The 18,253-nt window shown below is 37.9% G+C and overlaps 1 protein-coding gene across 1 annotated transcript in view; it reads right to left on the minus strand.

Annotated features, from left to right (window-relative positions):
• Positions 1-6,185: 6,185 nt before the first annotated feature.
• Positions 6,186-18,253, minus strand: part of LOC149795528 (protein BCCIP homolog) — a 35,444-nt gene continuing 23,376 nt past the window's right edge. The window contains exons 5-7 of the mRNA XM_089965335.1: positions 10,660-10,844; positions 7,399-7,549; positions 6,186-6,410 (exon numbers count right to left, since the gene is read on the minus strand). Of these exons, the coding sequence (XP_089821461.1) occupies positions 6,240-6,410; positions 7,399-7,549; positions 10,660-10,844 (507 nt within the window). The 3' untranslated portion in view covers positions 6,186-6,239. The remainder of the gene's footprint in view (positions 6,411-7,398; positions 7,550-10,659; positions 10,845-18,253) is intronic.

The following is an 18,253-nucleotide window of genomic DNA, read 5'->3' on the forward strand; positions in this document are numbered from 1 at the left end:
AGGCTGTCTCCTGTCACCCCCACTTTTCAACATCTACTTAGAGCGCATCATGAGTGAAGCCCTGGAAAACCACTGTGGGTCAGTCAGCATTGGAGGGTGTAACATCACCAACCTCCGCTTTGCAGACGACATTGATGGGCTGGCAGGCAGTGAAGATGAGCTAGCCACCTTAGTGAAGAACCTGGATGAAACATCTTCCAGATTTGACATGGAGATAAGCGCTGAGAAGACAAAACTGATGACAAATAGTGGCAAACAAATCTCAGCCAAGATTAAAGTCAGAGGACATGAACTGGAAACAGTGAGCCAGTTCAAATATCTTGGTTCCATAATCACTGAAGAGGGATCAAGAGCAGAAATTTTGTCAAGAGCAGCACAAACAATGGCAGCTATGTCAAAGCTAAGACCCATCTGGAGAGACAAGAATATCTGTCTGAAAACTAAAATCAGACTATTGCGAGCTCTAGTCATCTCAGTCTTTTTGTACTCATGTGAGGCATGGACCCTGACAGCAGAATTACAACGAAGAATCCAGTCACTTGAAATGAGATGCTACAGAACCATCCTTGGCATCTCTTACATGGACCACATCACAAACGAAGAAGTGCGTTACACCATCAGGCGCGAAGTAGGCCAATATGAGGACCTCCTCACCACCGTCAAAAAGAGAAAGCTGAAATGGTATGGCCATGTCACTAGAGCCAACAGTCTATCCACAACAGTCCTGCAGGGCAGCGTCCAGGGTGGCAGAAGGAGAGGTAGACAGAGAAAAAAGTGGACTGACAACATCACAGAATGGACAAGGAAAAGTTTTGCGGAGACACAGGCATTGGCACATGATCGAGACAAGTGGAGGGAACTGGTCAGATGTTCAGCAGCACAGTGCCTCAACGACCACACTAGGTCATGAGACTGATGATGATGATGCCTTCCTGGTCACTACCTCCCTTGCCACAGTTGGACACAAATAAGCATGCAACACACGCATGAAACACCTAACATAAATAAAAGCAAAAATAAATGAATAGCGAGTGGCACTATGGTGTCAGAATCCTTACACAATTCTATCAAGAGGCATACAAGAACTTACAACTACCCAGTCCAGCAGCTAGTAGAAGCAGCTAACTACAATTTTACGCTACACAGCTACCATTTCCCCCAAAATTACCAGAGAGGAAAAAGGACTGCAGAGATATGTAAAGAAGCAGAATGGGGAACTTCTGCTTAAAAAGCCCTTCTATGGGCTACCAATATTGCCTCTTATGCAGGGAACCATTTTGGCTTGGTATCCCGTTTTGATAAAACTATTATGTACACTAACCCGATCCTTCAATCCACTGGTTCAAAATTCAAACCTTTTATGACCTAACAGTGACCAAACATTTTATGTCGCTCAGACATATTAGTTATTAAAAATGTGTAGGGCATCTACAATGTACACTATGTACTAGAATTTTTACAATTGTTAGGACGTAGGAATATTTTACAACTTGTTTTGATTTGACCCAATTGCACGGGTGGCTAACACATTATTGGCATTTTTTATTGTCCATTAGTAGTAATAGCCTAAATTTGACTAAGTACGGGCTGGCGTTCTTGGGATTGCACTACATCCATGGCTGGCTTGCTGAGTTCCTTGCCCTCTTGCACATCATATAACAGTGGAGATGTGGAACAATTTCCACCCGCCTAAAGCTAGATGTCCCGATGTGACTTCATTGTTGTGACCAATTGCAACGGGCATTACTTACTGCTTGGGTTGACACCTAGTACAGTCATAACGGACTGAAATCAACTCTTTGTTAACATGAGTGTGTGTTGGGCCCATTCCCACTCATGAAAGCCCTTTATTCAGGTCATTAGAGACATAGTCCTACGACCTGATGGCTGTTGAGTGTTGGAGGTAAAGTTTTTTTCCGTTTTTTTGTTTATATAGAATAGGAGAAGTGTTTTGAGGATTCTGCTTTGTTCATTACAGCTTTTTCAACTAGACCATTTTCACAACTTACATAATATATTATTATAAGTCATTGTTTATAACCTACAGACTATTATGTTTACCAAATATATTGATTGGAATTCATATTCAAGTATACAACACCTAGTACATTGAACACACTATGCTTTTATGTTATAATCTACTTGGATAGTTCAGCTGCAACGTAAATATTTCATATTTTTTGTTGTCATTCATAAAATGTCAGGTTTCGTTTAGTGTAGAGAGATAAAAGTAACCATAGACACAACATAAAAAGAACACTGGAATAAAACAGAGCACTATCAGTCATTCTAGGTAATGTACACATTAACCCGATAATATACGATTCAAAACAAACTTTGTTTTTTAGCCGCTTCCAACCTGGAGAGATAAGGCCAGGTTGAGACTGCTAAAGGAAGATTATGCTAACCAAGGAATATTGCCACAAGGGTGGACAACTCAGGATGTCCTAAGAACGTTGGGACATGACAGCCCCAGTCACATGAACCACTTAGGACTGGTTTGAGAAGGGAGGAGTTAATCTAGGCATGGAATCCTGCAGCAAGGGCAGATAAAACCCAGGATGTCCAAAGAACATCGGACATGGGAGCCCCAGTCACAAGAATTATCCTATAATTCACTACACAGTGGAGAAGCCATAGGAAGGCGCACTTACACAATGAAGGAGCCATTGGTGGGCATATCTATGCAGTGAAGAAGCCATTGGAGGGCATTTATAATCAGTGAATAATAATTCAGTGCAGAAGTACCACTGAACATAAAATGCTCTTAAGAACTTTAAGAATAGACAATATTTAAAGATACTATTGTGCAGTATATTCTTTTTCTATTCATCGTCTAATTAAATCATCTTAATTTTGTGTGTGTGTTGTCTCTATATTCTCCATAAGTAGCATTCCAACCATCAATTCATCCATTTTGTGACAGTAATGTTGGTGGTGAGAGACCTAAACTCATGAACTGATATGCAAATGTAGTAATAACTAAACTGGCAAAGCAGGGTGCCAGGGATGGTGAAATAATCTCAAAGCATATCTAGGCCAGTGCACAGTGATCTCCAGGCAGTCATTGTTAGTATCATCAAAGAGCCAGGATGAGTACCAGTTGTCTGGGAATGGGGAGTTGCTGTAGCCAGTACTAGGTGAAAACTGATGGATCTGTCTGATGCCAGTCCATTATACTTTAATGGGTCTGCTAATGGGTTATGTGGTAAAATGCTTCTGGTGACAGTTACTCCACATCTGTGACAGAATCTGGACTGGACATGGTGGGAATGATGCACTTGAAACTTTGATGGATCGCCATGCACCATACCTGGTCCTAGTGTGGTGGATCATCCGCTGGAGCTGGAATCACTCGTGATGTGCAGGTCCAGTACCAGCTATCAAGGGATCATTCACCACATCCTTTACCAGGATATGTATGAAACTGTTAAGAATTGATGGCCTTCTGCACCATGTTGGTATTTGTCTGGTGTTATGTCTTTGGCACTGTAGACTGGACTTACTAGGAAAATAGACCACTGCATCCATCCAAAGCAGTTGTTGTAACAGGCATGGACCAGGTACCAGGGGTTTATCATTTGTAATTCTGGGCTGGGTACAATGAGACTATAAATCACCATACACGGTCATAGAAGTCGAAGGCACAGGTTGATACTGTGCATACATACTGGTTCGCACATAGTTTGTGCAGTGCCAAAGACCAGGGGTTAGGAGTTGCCATGGCCACTTTGGGTTTGCACCTATTCACAATTCTTCCATGGGTTTTCAACTGGAGGTTGTGGTAGAATGGCTCACCAAATCTGGATCCAGTTATACTTGGCATCTCTGACAGAACCAGAGTTAGACAAGGTGTGGAAAACATTTTGGCACTGTAGACTGAATATAATTTGGAAATAGATCACCATACCCAATGCAAGGGCTGGAACTGGCTTAACCTAGTTGCTGGGTGCTATTATTCTTTATTTCTGGAATTTTGGTATACTAAGACTGTAGATCACTGCACCCAGTCTTAGAGGTCAAATGCATAGGTTGAAGCAATGCAGTATTAGGTGTGATCCATAGCCGGTTTGTGTCTGGTGTTAAAAACTGCAACTGCTGTCTCCAGAAAAGATTATCATAACTAGCATTGGAGTGCTTCTTTGTTGATTTATCTACCATTAGTCCAGATGGGCAACTGTACTTCCTCAACTGGTATTGTAATGTAGATCTGTTCTGTTGCAGTGGTGATGGCATGGCTGGTGTCAAGCTTGTTATGACCAGGATTACAAATTTCTTTTGATTTGCCAAGCTAAAACACTAATTTGGAATTAATCAGTCAAAAGGAAATAGTCAAGGCAGGCAGCAGTGCTAATGTCATCCATATCCATGATCATGTACTTTTTAGCCCTCTCATTTACCAGAGTTAATTGCCTGACAAACAGGGCTAGCAAGAGGCAAAATGGCACCCAGTGTGAAACAGACAATTGTCACCCCCCCATGAAGGCTCTTAGGCAACTGATGCCTAAATAGACATAGACTTTCCTATGAGGAAGAAACAAAGGTTTTAACTCCCTTGTCCGATTTTTGCACCCCATTTTCCTCCACAATTTGGTGCCCCTCTGAAAATGGCTCTCCGTGCAAGTGCACTGCTGGCACATAGCTTGCGCCAGACCTACTGGCAGTGAGCGTCACCCATACACTCTCAGACCAGAGTAAACACATCACAAGTATGGCCTTCCAAATACACTTTTACTGGTAGGGTACTTAAGCCCTTGTTATATGCTTGTACCCCATGCATTTAATCCTACCTATTGTGTCAACACCTGAAGCATAACAATTGCATGCAGGTGAAATTGTTCAAACATCGCATTGAACTACATTGTATTACATATGATGTGATGTGATTTGAATGTTTAATGTAGCTTTAACAATTTTTCAGTCATATCGCTACGATGTCTGCAATGTGGCAGTTTATTGTGATGTCTAGCACTGGGGCATCATGCTGCAGACATGTATCATGATGTCACACCCAGTCACATTAACCTGACACCAGGCCGACAAGTCCTAACACTAACCTCTTGATGCTGAGCGCCAAGCGAGGCTATTACATAAGAAGGGAAAGCTATGATTAAAGCAAAATGTCTAAAGAAATCACAGGAATGACCACATAACGTAATAAAATAATAAGTACTGGACTGAACTGAAAGTACTATAGACCACTGGGCTGGTGATTAAGATGGTGTCAATAAGCTTATAGCATGACGAAGTTGGCTAAAGTGCAAATAATTGTCTAAAATGAAGATTGGAAAAGTAGCTGAAGTATACTTCCCATGGTGAGAAAACTCCTTAGCATTGCTAAACTGATGACCAGGCACACATGCTAGACATTGTGGAGTGTGTGCTTCTAGGCACATGCGAGAAAGTACTACAGACAATTGTTGAGATTATGTGCTAATCCCTCTATTTATGGGGAGACACTCGAATGACATCCTTCTTGGTCAGCTGATATATTTTGTGTACTTTTGTTCCCAAAGCAAGCCCAACAGACATGGCTAAATACATTAAATGATTTTTCTCAAAATATAACTGACCACACCAAACAACTCAGATTATGCTTCCAAAAGTCTGATACGAAATAGGGATGAATAATTGTTAACTAAAACTCTTTATATGTCACCTTTGGTACAACAGAATGTTCTGGAAAACTAATGATTTCTAATGGGAAAAATTTCATAAACTCGTAAACAAGGTCAGGCCTTGAGCTTAAATTCAAATAAACATCTTTAACAAATTGAGAAAAGTCAGGCAGACAGAACCCTCAGATATAACAAGTCAGAAGGCCAAAACGCCATCCTCAATCATGGTCAAAACTCAACCACATAATATAAATTAAATATACTTAACAAAACTAAAAAACCAAAATGATGATGCCACATAGATGGCAGCTGGCACCACCAGTTATGACTCATCTTTTGAAAGATTTGTCGCATGCAAGACAATAAAAAAGCACAAGGGAGGTGAAAAAGAGAAGAAAAGTGACAGAAACCAATATACTGATCAACCAAGGGTCTCTGATAGTGCCTTGTTTAAAAGGATATGTAGTTTAGAACTGAAATTCTATAACCGTCTTTTTCACTGTGGCATTACAAAAGGAATTATTGTTGTTGTTGGTGGTGGGGATGAATGAATGAATAGAAATGTGCTTCATTATTATTATTTTTATTACAATGCACAGTCAAGGCACAAAGAAATCTGAATTAAGTTGTGGCCAGCTCATCTTTGATGCGCTGTATGATGTTGTCCAGTTTTTCTGCTGGAATCAGCAGAACAGTTCTGAAGGAATCCATATCTTCCTCAGAACTCCAGCCTCCTTTCCCTACCGCTGCTTTTTCCTCCGCCACTGAGTAGCTGAAATTTAGTTCACTTGCCTGGAACATAAAAAAAAGATAAAATGATGGGGAAAGGATTTATTATTATACTAGATAATCCTCCTATGCCTCCCCGCCCCCAACCCAATGTGATTTTAACAAGCAAATTTATACTACCTAAAACTAGCATTTACCATTTACTTTCCTGGTCTGTGTTTCACTTAAGTTCTCATAAATTTTCATCAAAAAGGTTTATTCTGAATTGTATTGCTTATTATATACCTGATACTGGGATTTTTGTAAGATGTAGAAATAACACAATGAGAAAATAAAATTAGTTTTAAAATTGTACACACTGGAGTGGCTTTATTCTTTAAATCCAGTTAAAATGGAAATCCTCAAATTTAAGAAAATCATTAATGTTTTTCTTTAAGAAACAAAATCTATGTCAGAAAAACACAGGATTATGACTGTATTTTAATTCGTAATGCCTGCTTAATGCTCAGGTAACAAAAGTCCATAAAAGGGACTAAATGTCTACTGTCTGAATAGAATTTCCAGGAATTCAAGATAAGGCCACATTTTTTAATTACTGAGTGCTGAAACAAAATCTGCTTTTCTTAAGTGATAAGATTTTCAAAATGGACACTGTGTAAGTCATATCTGATTTAGGACGCACCAGTCACTTTAGAAGAATTTTGGTGAAAACACCATGTTGATGTGATCATGCACTCAGGAAAATGTTCAATATGTTCATTGTTGCAGCCATATATGAGGTCACATCAGCACCATTTTCATTCAGGGCCAGCCTGATCATTAGTATCACAGTGAAATCCAAACAATGAATCCTTACAAATGATCAAAAACAATGAAAACAATGAAAAGTTCTGCTAAATGAGTTAAAATTCATTTTAATGTCAGACAACTTGACAATTCAAATCCAGACAAGGCACTTGCCTTCTGTCCTATTAGTACAAAATGTTGCATGAATCATACAACCTGAATGGACTCCCAAGACAATATGGAAAAGGAAAAAACAATGTCTTACATCTCTGAAAAGTTCCTCCTCAGAGTTGATAAAGAAGATATCTTGTTGTGTTCCACCATCTGTTGTTGCCATCTTCAAAGACTTACACAGCATCAGGTAGTAATTAAAATCATACTTCATCTTTTTCTGTCTAGCTTTCTCCATCTCCTTCCTGAAAATTGAGATTGTATCCCATTAACAAAAGTTCTTAGACATAACCCATCAGCTATCCATGAGATCTTCTAGACAAACCAGGACATAGAGCTCTTGAGAAGCAGGACATCATTTACACAAATCATTATATAACCATCACATCTTTTAGGCAAGTCATGATACAAAGCTCTACATAAGCAGTACATCTGTTGTCTCATGATACAAAGCTCTACATAAGCAGTACATCTGTTGTTTCATGGTACAGAGTTCTAGATAAACAGTACATCTGTTGTCTCATGGTACAGAGTTCTAGATAAGCAGTACATCTGTTGTCTCATGGTACAGAGTTCTAGATAAGCAGTACATCTGTTGTCTCATCATACAGAGTTCTAGGTAAGCAGTACATCTGTTGTCTCATGGTACAGAGTTCTAGATAAGCAGTTCATCTGTTGTCTCATGGTACAGAGTTCTAGATAAGCAGTACATCTGTTGTCTCATGGTACAGAGATCTAGATATTAGCAGTATACATGTTGTCTCATGGTACAGAGTTCTAGATAAGCAGTACATCTGTTGTCTCATGGTACAGAGTTCTATATAAGCAGTACATCTGCTGTCTCATGGTACAGAGTTCTAGATAAGCAGTACATTTGTTGTCTCATGGTACAGAGTTCTAGATAAGCAGTACATCTGTTGTCTCATGGTACAGAGTTCTATATAAGCAGTACATCTGTTGTCTCATGATACAGAGTTCTAGATAAGCAGTACATCTGTTGTCTCATGGTACAGAGTTCTAGATAAGCAGTACATCTGTTGTCTCATGGTATAGAGTTCTAGATATTAGCAGTACACTTGTTGTCTCATGGTACAGAGTTCTAGATAAGCAGTACATCTGTTGTCTCATGGTACAGAGTTCTAGATATTAGCAGTACACCTGTTGTCTCATCGTACAGAGTTCTAGATAAGCAGTACATCTGTTGTCTCATGGTACAGAGTTCTAGATAAGCAGTACATCTCTTGTCTCATGGTACAGAGTTCTAGATATTAGCAGTACACATGTTGTCTCATGGTACATAGTTCTAGATAAGCAGTACATCTGTTGTCTCATGGTAAAGAGTTCTAGATATTAGCAGTACACCTGTTGTCTCATGGTACAGAGTTCTAGATAAGCAGTACATCTGTTGTCTCATGGTACAGAGTTCTAGATATTAAGAAGTACATCTGTTGTCTCATGGTACAGAGCTCTAGATAAACAGTACATATCTTTCAGACAAGTCATGGTACATACCTCTGGATAAGTAGCAAATCTTTTAGACAAGTCTTCGTACAGAACTCTAGATAAGCAGCAGTTCTTTTAGATCAGTCTTGGTACAGAGCTCTGGATAATCAGCAGATCCTTTAGGCAAATCATGATACAGATCTCTAAATAAGCAGCCAATATGCAGATTTTTCACCAAAAGAATGACTTAAAATGCATGAACACTTCTTAATTTGTTAAAATTATGCAAAATGATTTCATTTCAAGAATTTAGTCCAAATGTAGCCAATTTAATGTTCTGCACTAAGTACAGTCACGTTTTTTTAATAGCACAGTCTGTGTTCTTTACACTCATGTGATGTGCCAGTTGCAAGCGAACCTACAGCCTGGATCATTAAGATTCAATCTAGTATTATAAGTGTTATGTTTGTTTAATTTGCATTGTGTGCTTGACTTTTGGTTGTAACTGAGGGAAGGAGTTTGGGCTTACCTAACTAATGCCTTTGTTTAAATATATGTTTACTTTGGATTTGAAGGTCTAGCCTTATTTATAAAGTTTAGAATGTTCTAGAAGCAAGTGTGTTTACAAATTTGATGATAAAATGACCCACATCCTGGTCATCTTACTGTGCCTTTGAAACAAAATTCTTCATTCCTATCATAATACCAGCCTTTAAGTTGTGCTCAGTTATAATTGGAGAGAATTATTTATTAAAATTATTCACTGGAATTACAAAGTGCTCATTGACATTATGGGCTAAAACACTATTTCGGAATTATTTAAGTCAAAGACATTATGGATCATATCACTGTGATAAATCAAGACTGTTATCACACTGGCACATTCAAGACTAATGGTACATCTACACATTCAAGAGTTGGAATTCATCTGAAACACTATTGGAATTTGTTCAGAACACTATACTTTTGGACTTGTGATAGAACTTTTAGAATTATTTGGGATTTAATACCCAATACTGTAAGTTCTGCTTAAATTTTCATTTTTTTTAACTCATTCAGTTTTACTAAATGTGTTGGTTTTGCTTTTTCTGTTAATTAATTTAAGACTATGAAGTCAACACATAAATTTGTTTATAATGCTTGTACGATATGCAAGTTACAAGTTAACCAAGTGCCTGGATCAGGGACAGTAGAGATAATAAACGAGAAAAAGCAAGAGTTGCAATATTCATAAAATGGATCCAATGTTTTTGAAAAAAGCATTATTATTACAAAACCTGGGAGTAAAATACACATTTTATAAAATTCTTCTCTAGAGCTCAGATGACAGCAAAAACGTATTCTGCAATTAGTAATGAAAGATTATACAGTTTGAATGGAAGCATCTTAAGAAGGTAAGCATGAACATTTTAAGTGAAAGCAAACATATGATGACACTGAAGATATTTCATTCCCTTGATAAATCAAGTGGCCAAGTCTGGTCTGTAAGAACAGGTGAAAATAACAGATATTAAGTCATTTCTAAGTCAAAAGGCAAAGTTTGGTGGAAAATAACAGATATTAAGTCATTTCTAAGTCAAAAGGCAAAGTCTGGTGTGTAAGAAATGGTTAAAATAACATATATTAAGTCATTTATAAATCAGAAGGCAAAGTCTGGTGTGTAAGAACAGGTCAACATAACAATTTAAGTCATTTCTAAATCAAAAGGCAAAGTCTGGTGAGTAAGAACTGGTCAAAATAACAGATGTTAACTCATTTATAACTAAGAGGCAAATGGGGGGCAGTAAAGATGGGTTAAAATAACAGATATTAATTCATTTATACAGAAAGGAACTTGATAATATTATGACTGAATAATCTTGCCTTTTCCAAGACAGATACAAGTGATAACTTAGTATTATTCATAACTTACACTAGTGATTCAAATATTGGCACTGCCAAATTGGGTGGCAAATTAATGAACCTCTCGTTGACAAGATAACCAATCTGTTGATCTTGATCATTCAGAACCTTGAACCATTTCTCCTTCTGCTCCTTGGCGCATTCTTGACACTTCTGTTCTAGTAATGCCTTAAGCTGTTTCACACAGCTTAAATCCTGCAAAATATTACAATTACAATAATATTATGGTGTGGGGTTGGTGGGTGGAGTGGGTGAGTGTTGAGTGAAAAAAAGGCAAAAATTGTCCATGTGTTGGTTCCTATACAGAAAATTTTGCTAATTAAGCAGAATATGAGAAATATGTTCAACCTATATTCCTTCAGGCACTTTTGCATCATCATCTTCATGATGTTCTTCTGGCAGAAACATTATAATATCAAAGTAATTTTTTATATAAACAATTGGACATCACTGTTATATCAATTACATCACTATTATATCAATTACATCATTTTTGGAAGGTGAGATATAAGCAAGTTCTGTATATATATATGTTATAAACTGACTAAGAACAGTGCAAAACTAGTATCTAGCTAGCCTATGTGCTTTCGACTTTTAATGAGTCTTTTTCAAAGGCAAATACAAAACATAGACAAGAAAAACAAATAAAACTGACAAGCCGTTGTCTATGTAAAACTTTACATGACTGTTATTTGCCATATGATTTGTATTCTTTATATATATATATATATATATATATATATATATATATATATATATATATATATATATATATATATATATATATACACACACACAAAAACAGTTGAAAGACTGATGAAACCATTAAACACCCTTCAGTCCTGGATAAGTAAAACAAAGTGTCTGATGGAATAAAGAATGAATATATAACATATACCCTGTTAAATTAATAAATATATGATGTAATGTGAAATAGAATCCTTTTGAACATAAAATTGACATTTGAGGTTCACTGTTTCCCAATGAGCAATCTCTCCTGAATATAATGAAGTTTATTTCATACAAATATAATGATAATTAATACAGGTACATGGGCTTGAATGCAACCATGTTATCATGCAACAAAATCTTTGTATGTCATATTCTATAATGACAACACAACATCCTATAGGTAGTGTAAAAATAATTTCAAGCATTTTTAAAAACAAAAATATCGCTATTCTTTCAAATTTTCTAAGATAATTTAAAAAAATATATTTAAATATATTTTCCTGTTACATTCTTTATGTTATGAAACAATCTTGATATCAGAGCTTGCTCCTATCAACACTTGCATATAATATATTATTGTAATCTGGCCAAAGTCATGTTCATAGGGATCAATCTCTAATGATGACTGGGATGTGACCAAAGTCATGTTAATAGGGATCTATCCCCAATGATGACTGGGTTGTGACCAAAGTCATGGTCATAGTGATCAATCTCTAATGATGACTGGAATGTGGTCACAGTCATGTTCATAGGGATCAATCTCTAATGATAACTGGGATGTGGCCAAAGTCATGTTCACAGGAATCAATCCCTAATGATGACTGGGATGTGACCAAAGTCATGGTCATCAAGATCAATCTCTAATGATGGCTGAGATGTGGCCAAAGTCATGGTCATAGGGATCAATCTCTAATGATGACTGGGATGTGGCCAAAGTCATGGTCATCAAGATCAATCTCTAATGATGGCTGAGATGTGGCCAAAGTCGTAGTCATAGGGATCAATCTCTAATGATGACTGGGATGTGGCATAAGTCATGTTCATAGGAATCAATCCTTAATGGTGACTGGGATGTGACCAAAGTCATCATCATAGGGATCAATCTCTAATGATGACTGGATGTGGCCCAAGTCATGTTCATCGAGATCAATCTCTAATGATGGCTGAGATGTGGCCAAATCATGGTCATAGGGATCAGTCTCTAATGATGACTGGAATGAGGCCAAAGTCATAGTCATAGGGATCAATCTCTAATGATGACTAGGATGTGGCCAAAGTCATGTTCATAGTGATCAATCTGTAATGATGTCTGAAACATGGTCAACATCATGGTCATAGGGATCAATCTCAAATGATGACAGACATTAAATTGATTAGGCAGCATAAATCCATGACTTGCTAACTCCCCTGAGTATTTCACTTATATAAAATATTTAGTGCCAGTTACTGGGGATATTTGTGTACATGCATATTTATCACAAACAGCAGTACATTACATTTACATGAACAGAGAGACAAAGTTTTACAAGCCAAATGAAAAACAATTCCCAAAATTCTTTATTTGTAAAAGAAAACACTGAAACATTATCATGCAAGTATTGTTTATTGGCAAGCAAGCATATCATGTAACCTAGCTTACTTAGCCTATTTCCAACAAGCACTTAACTCATCAGGTGTCAGTCAGTCAGTTTTGCCCGTCACCCCTGCCGGGGTATCGGCCACCCACAAAAGATCGCCAGAGGCTTCTGTCCTGTGCCATCCCCTCGAGCTGACTCCAGGTGTGACCCATCTTGGTGATGTCCACCTCAAGGTCGCATCGCCAGGTGTTTCTTGGTCGTCCCCTTCTCTGTTTGCTTTGAGGGTTCCACCTTAATGCCTGTCTGGTAATAATGGTTGGTGGCTTACGTAGGATGTGTCCTATCTAACCCCACTTTCTCTTGATCTCATCCTCCACTGGAAGCTGGGAGGTTCTCTGCCACAGGTTGGTGTTGCTGATGGTGTCTGGCCGGCGGATCTCGAGAATTCTTCTAAGGCAGCTGTTGATGAAGGTCTGGTGGTTCTCCAGGTCTCTGCTCCATACAGTTGGACTGACTTCACATTGGAGTTGAACAGTCTGATCTTGGTAGTCAAGGAAATTTCTTTGGAGTTCCAGATGTCCTTGAGCTGTATGAAAGCTGCTCTCGCCTTTCCAATCCTTGCCTTGCCACCTGCATCTGTGCCACTCTGCTGGTTTATAATGATGCCCAGGTACATGAAGGACTCCACCTCTTCCAGGGGACTTCCCCGCAGTGTGACTGGGTTGTTATTGACATAATTGATCTTGAGGATCTTGGTCTTGTCTTTGTGGATGTTGAGGCCAACCTGCGCTGATGTGGCTGCCAGTACGTCGGTCTTGTCCTGCATTTGCTGCTGACAATGGGGCAAGAGCTCTAGGTCATAGGTCATCGGCAAAGTCCTGGTCCTCCAGTTAACTCCAAAATGTCTACTGGATCCCATTTCTCTGCCAATTGGTGGACATCTTCATAATCCAGCCGATGGTGAGAAGGAAGAGAAATGGCGACAGCAAGCAGCCTTGCCTCATGCCAGGCCGCACTAGGAAGCTGTCTGTGTGCTGTCCTACATGAACGACTCTGCAGGACATTCCATTATAAGCATTCTTGATCAGGTTCACCAGTGTGGTTGGGATGCTGTAGTGACGAAGAAGTTTCCAGAATGTCTCTCATACCATGCTATCCAATGCCTTCTAATAAGCAACAAAGTTGAAATAGAGTGAAGAATTCCACTCCAACGATTGCTCGACTATGATGAAAATCAGGAGTACAAACATATAATCTGATAACAGGTATTAGCTCTCAGGACAAGAAAATCATTAAATGATAATAACTTCATTAGCACATACTGTAGTATCATCAATTTTCGTGGTTTTTGTTGTTGCCCCGAACCAAGAATTTAAATCCAAAACGAAAAATTATTCACGTAGGATGATGCCCCCCCACCTTGTTCTCTTAGTGTTTCATTCCTAGAGATTAACACAGATACTAGTATTTGATAAATCAAGGTCAATACTGTAATCTGGTAATTAAATATTAGCTTTACATGTGTTTGTTTTATTTTTTATTTTAACCTTTTGAAACAAGAATTATAAATCATTACATACTGTTTCACTGCACTCATTCGATAAGGTATCCGATAGCTGTAATTTTACACTCACTGCCTTAAATCGATATGTGAGGTAAGAAGAGAGAGAAAATAGAGAAAAAGCATAAGATATTCAAACAATAGTAATACTGAAAATGAAAGAAAACATAATACACAATAATAGCATATGAAACTTAAGTTTAATACTTATTCAAATTGAATTGATCCTTCATTCGAGTACAGCTTTGGTTCACACATTTAAATCCTTCCAAAAGCACATTTCATTTAATCCATGCATTTTTAATCCAAAAGAACAACAATCCTGTAAAATACTATAACTATTTCTTGAAACACTATTATTAATGAAACACTATGTATATACACTAATTACAGCAGATTATTAAAACCCACACTTCACAGATTTTTGGACAAAGCCACTGTATCAACATCAGTGTTTTCCCTTTACCCTCACTTGTGCTTCAGAGACCCCCAAATTTTGAATATGACCCCTAGTTTCAATACCAAAGTTTGTTTTTTACTCAGTCTGACCACCAGTTTTGACACCAAGGAGATTTTTGACTCTCAGTCTTGCACCCCTAGGGGATACACTGAACATCATGTCAATCAAGTCTCATGGTACTCATAAATGCTTCTCAGGTAAATAGTCCCCAAATTGCTAAACTAAACATGTCTGGCTTTCTCAAAACCACTGATAATTAGGTCTGATTTTTCACTCATTGTCACATGAGCTGCAATTATCCATTCAGCGTGAATTTACTTGATTAATGAGGTTGCAAGTTTTACTAATAATGTGCACTGATCGTCACCAGTAATATCTTTTTCCATAATGGCGTCCATGACCTGTTTAGCATACCACTCGTGGAAGTGTGACTTGAATTCTTCCTTAATAAGCGATTGGCCTATTGTGTTGACTGCAATGGCTTCAACTGATGTTGAGCATTCAAACAAAAACATAGCGAAAGTGATTAATCTTGACAGTTGTTTTATTTGTGCTCATAGAGATGAAAGTATTGTTTTAGTGTTGTTGGCTGTGTTGGCTTCGACTGATGTTATTCACTTGGTCAAGAACACTATGTAAGTATTTAACTTACCAGGTCTTTGATTTCTGCATCTATAGGTGGTAGTATTGATTTGAACATTAAAGTGACCGCTGTTTGCGTCAGCATAGTTTTATTCTTTTGTATTCTTTATTTTGGGTATTTGTAGAGGTTAAACCATGAAATTAAATACCTACTAATATGCAAACTTTGAGAGGCAAAACCACGAATTTAAGTACCCACAAAAATGCCTTATTTTACAAAACCAAGAAAATTGAGCCCAATGAAAATAAATGATGCTACAGTAAATTAAAAGACAGAAAAAAGTATTTATACAGTGATTTCCCAGTATATCATTTTGGAATGTCAAATTGGTTTCACATATCAGGTAGCATGCCTTCATCTCCTTCTCAACTGTCTTTTGCCATGTCTCCCTGGCCTGACCCTTTTATGCTCAATGTCTGGTGTCCAGTGTAGGCTATTCTAGGCAGTGCATCTGGTGGCATTCAACACATATGCCCATGAGCCATCTCCATCTACTCCTTTTCACTGTTTGGACAACAGGTTTTGCATTTGTCCTCTGAAGCAGATCTCTGTTGGACATCTTTCTTGGCCACAAAATTTGAAGGATTCTCCGTAGACACTTGCTTTGGATAGTCTCACATTTGTTATCTATTCTTGTTGTGAGCGTCTTGCACTCTGAGACATGTAACACCACACTAAGGACACTGGTGTTGACGATCCTTAGTTTTTGCTGTGTTCACACTTGCTTTGGTTTTAAGATGTTCCTCAGCATGGAAAAGGACAGTCTGACTCTGCTGATTTCTCACAGAGCATCCGTCTGTTGCCAGGTTTCTTCCCAGGTAGATGAACTTATCCACTTCATCTATGGGACTGTTGTTGATGGTAACAGTTATTATATGTTTTCAATTTTATTAACTTTGTCTTGCCAATGTTCATGTCCAATCCAAGCTTCTGGGCTGTCTCAGTCAGTCTGACTGTCCCTTATTGCATTTCTTTCTGATGACTTGAGGGCAGGCTGATTTCAACAGCATGGTCCATATCTGCTAAACATCAGGTGTGGGTCCATCAGATTCCTCTTCTGTTGTCTGCTATAGTATTTTCATAACCCAGTATGGCAACAATAAAAAGGACAGGATGCAGTCTTGATTGACCCCTTTAGTGATGCTGAAATTGTTAGGTGTTGTTGATAACCTTGCACTCAATGTTTCTGTAAAGTAATTTTACAACATATACCATTTTCTAGAGGATTCTGTATGATAGCAAGATTTCCAGAAGGATATGCAGCGAAAGCTGTCAAAAGTCTTATTGAAGTCTTTGAAGTTGATGTAAATCATGCATTTCCAGAGGGATATGCATTGAAAGCTGTCAAAAGTCTTATTAAAGTCTTTGAAGTTGATGTAAATCATGCATTTCCAGAGGGATATGCAGTGAAAGCTGTCAAAAGTCTTATTGAAGTCTTTGAAGTTGATGTAAATCATGCATTTCCAGAGGGATATGCAGTGAAAGCTGTCAAAAGTCTTATTAAAGTCTTTGAAGTTGATGTAAATCATGCATTTCCAGAGGGATATGCAGTGAAAGCTGTCAAAAGTCTTATTAAAGTCTTTGAAGTTGATGTAAATCATGCATTTCCTGAGGGATATGCAGTGAAAGCTGTCAAAAGTCTTTTTAAAGTCTTTGAAGTTGATGTAGATCATGCATTTCCAGAGGGATATGCAGTGAAAGCTGTCAAAAGTCTTTTTAAAGTCTTTGAAGTTGATGTAAATCATGCATCATGCATTTCCATCTGATAGACTGTTGCGGAATCGATCTGAAACTGCTGACAATGTGGTGAGTGCATCTTTTCTCTTCCCTGAAACCAGTTTGTTCCTTGCAGATAACTTTGTCCACTGCAGGTGAAATTGTTTTGAGGAGGACTCTGCTGAATACCTTGCCAGTTAAGGACAGCAGTGTAATTCTTCACCAGTTATTAATGTTCTGAGGATCATCTTTCATAAAGAACTTGACAATGTTGCCAGTTTTCCATTCCTGAGGTGTATTCTGTCTGCTGGAAAAGCCTGCAGAGGATCTCTGATGCTTCTTCTACCTCAACTATCAGCATCTCTGAGAAGATTACATGGACACCAGGTGTGTTTCCATTTTTAAAGAATTATGGCTTCTTTAACTTCGGTTTCAGTGATGCAGTCAGACTAATGTTTAGATCATCGGCTACGCTGATGTTAAGATAACAATAATAATAAAAATAATGAGGACTTTGTATGGCGCATAATCTTTAGAAGCTCTAAGCGCATTACAATATTAGACAACACCTATAACATAAAAAACATATAATGATATGATTACAAAAAACAAGCACAATGAAATTATAAAACATAAAAAACATGCTGAAAATATTTAAGTTAAGAAACATTATTAGGTCTTTATGTTTGTTCCTGCACTCAAAATAAGTGAGTTTTAAGAGCACTCTTGAATGGGGTCACTGTTTCTTTGTGTTTAAGTTTAGTGGGCAATTCATTCCACATTGCTGGGCCCTGGTATGCAAAAGAACGTTGTCCATATGACTTCATTTTCATAGTGGGAATAATGAGTATATGATTACCAGAAGAGGAGCATATCTTGCTGGTATGTACGCATAGGTAAGGTCAGATAGGTATG

Source organism: Sinohyriopsis cumingii, chromosome 7 (genome assembly GCF_028554795.1).
Source record: "Sinohyriopsis cumingii isolate HCF-2022 chromosome 7, ASM2855479v2, whole genome shotgun sequence".
In the NCBI taxonomy this organism is placed as follows: domain Eukaryota; kingdom Metazoa; phylum Mollusca; class Bivalvia; order Unionida; family Unionidae; genus Sinohyriopsis; species Sinohyriopsis cumingii.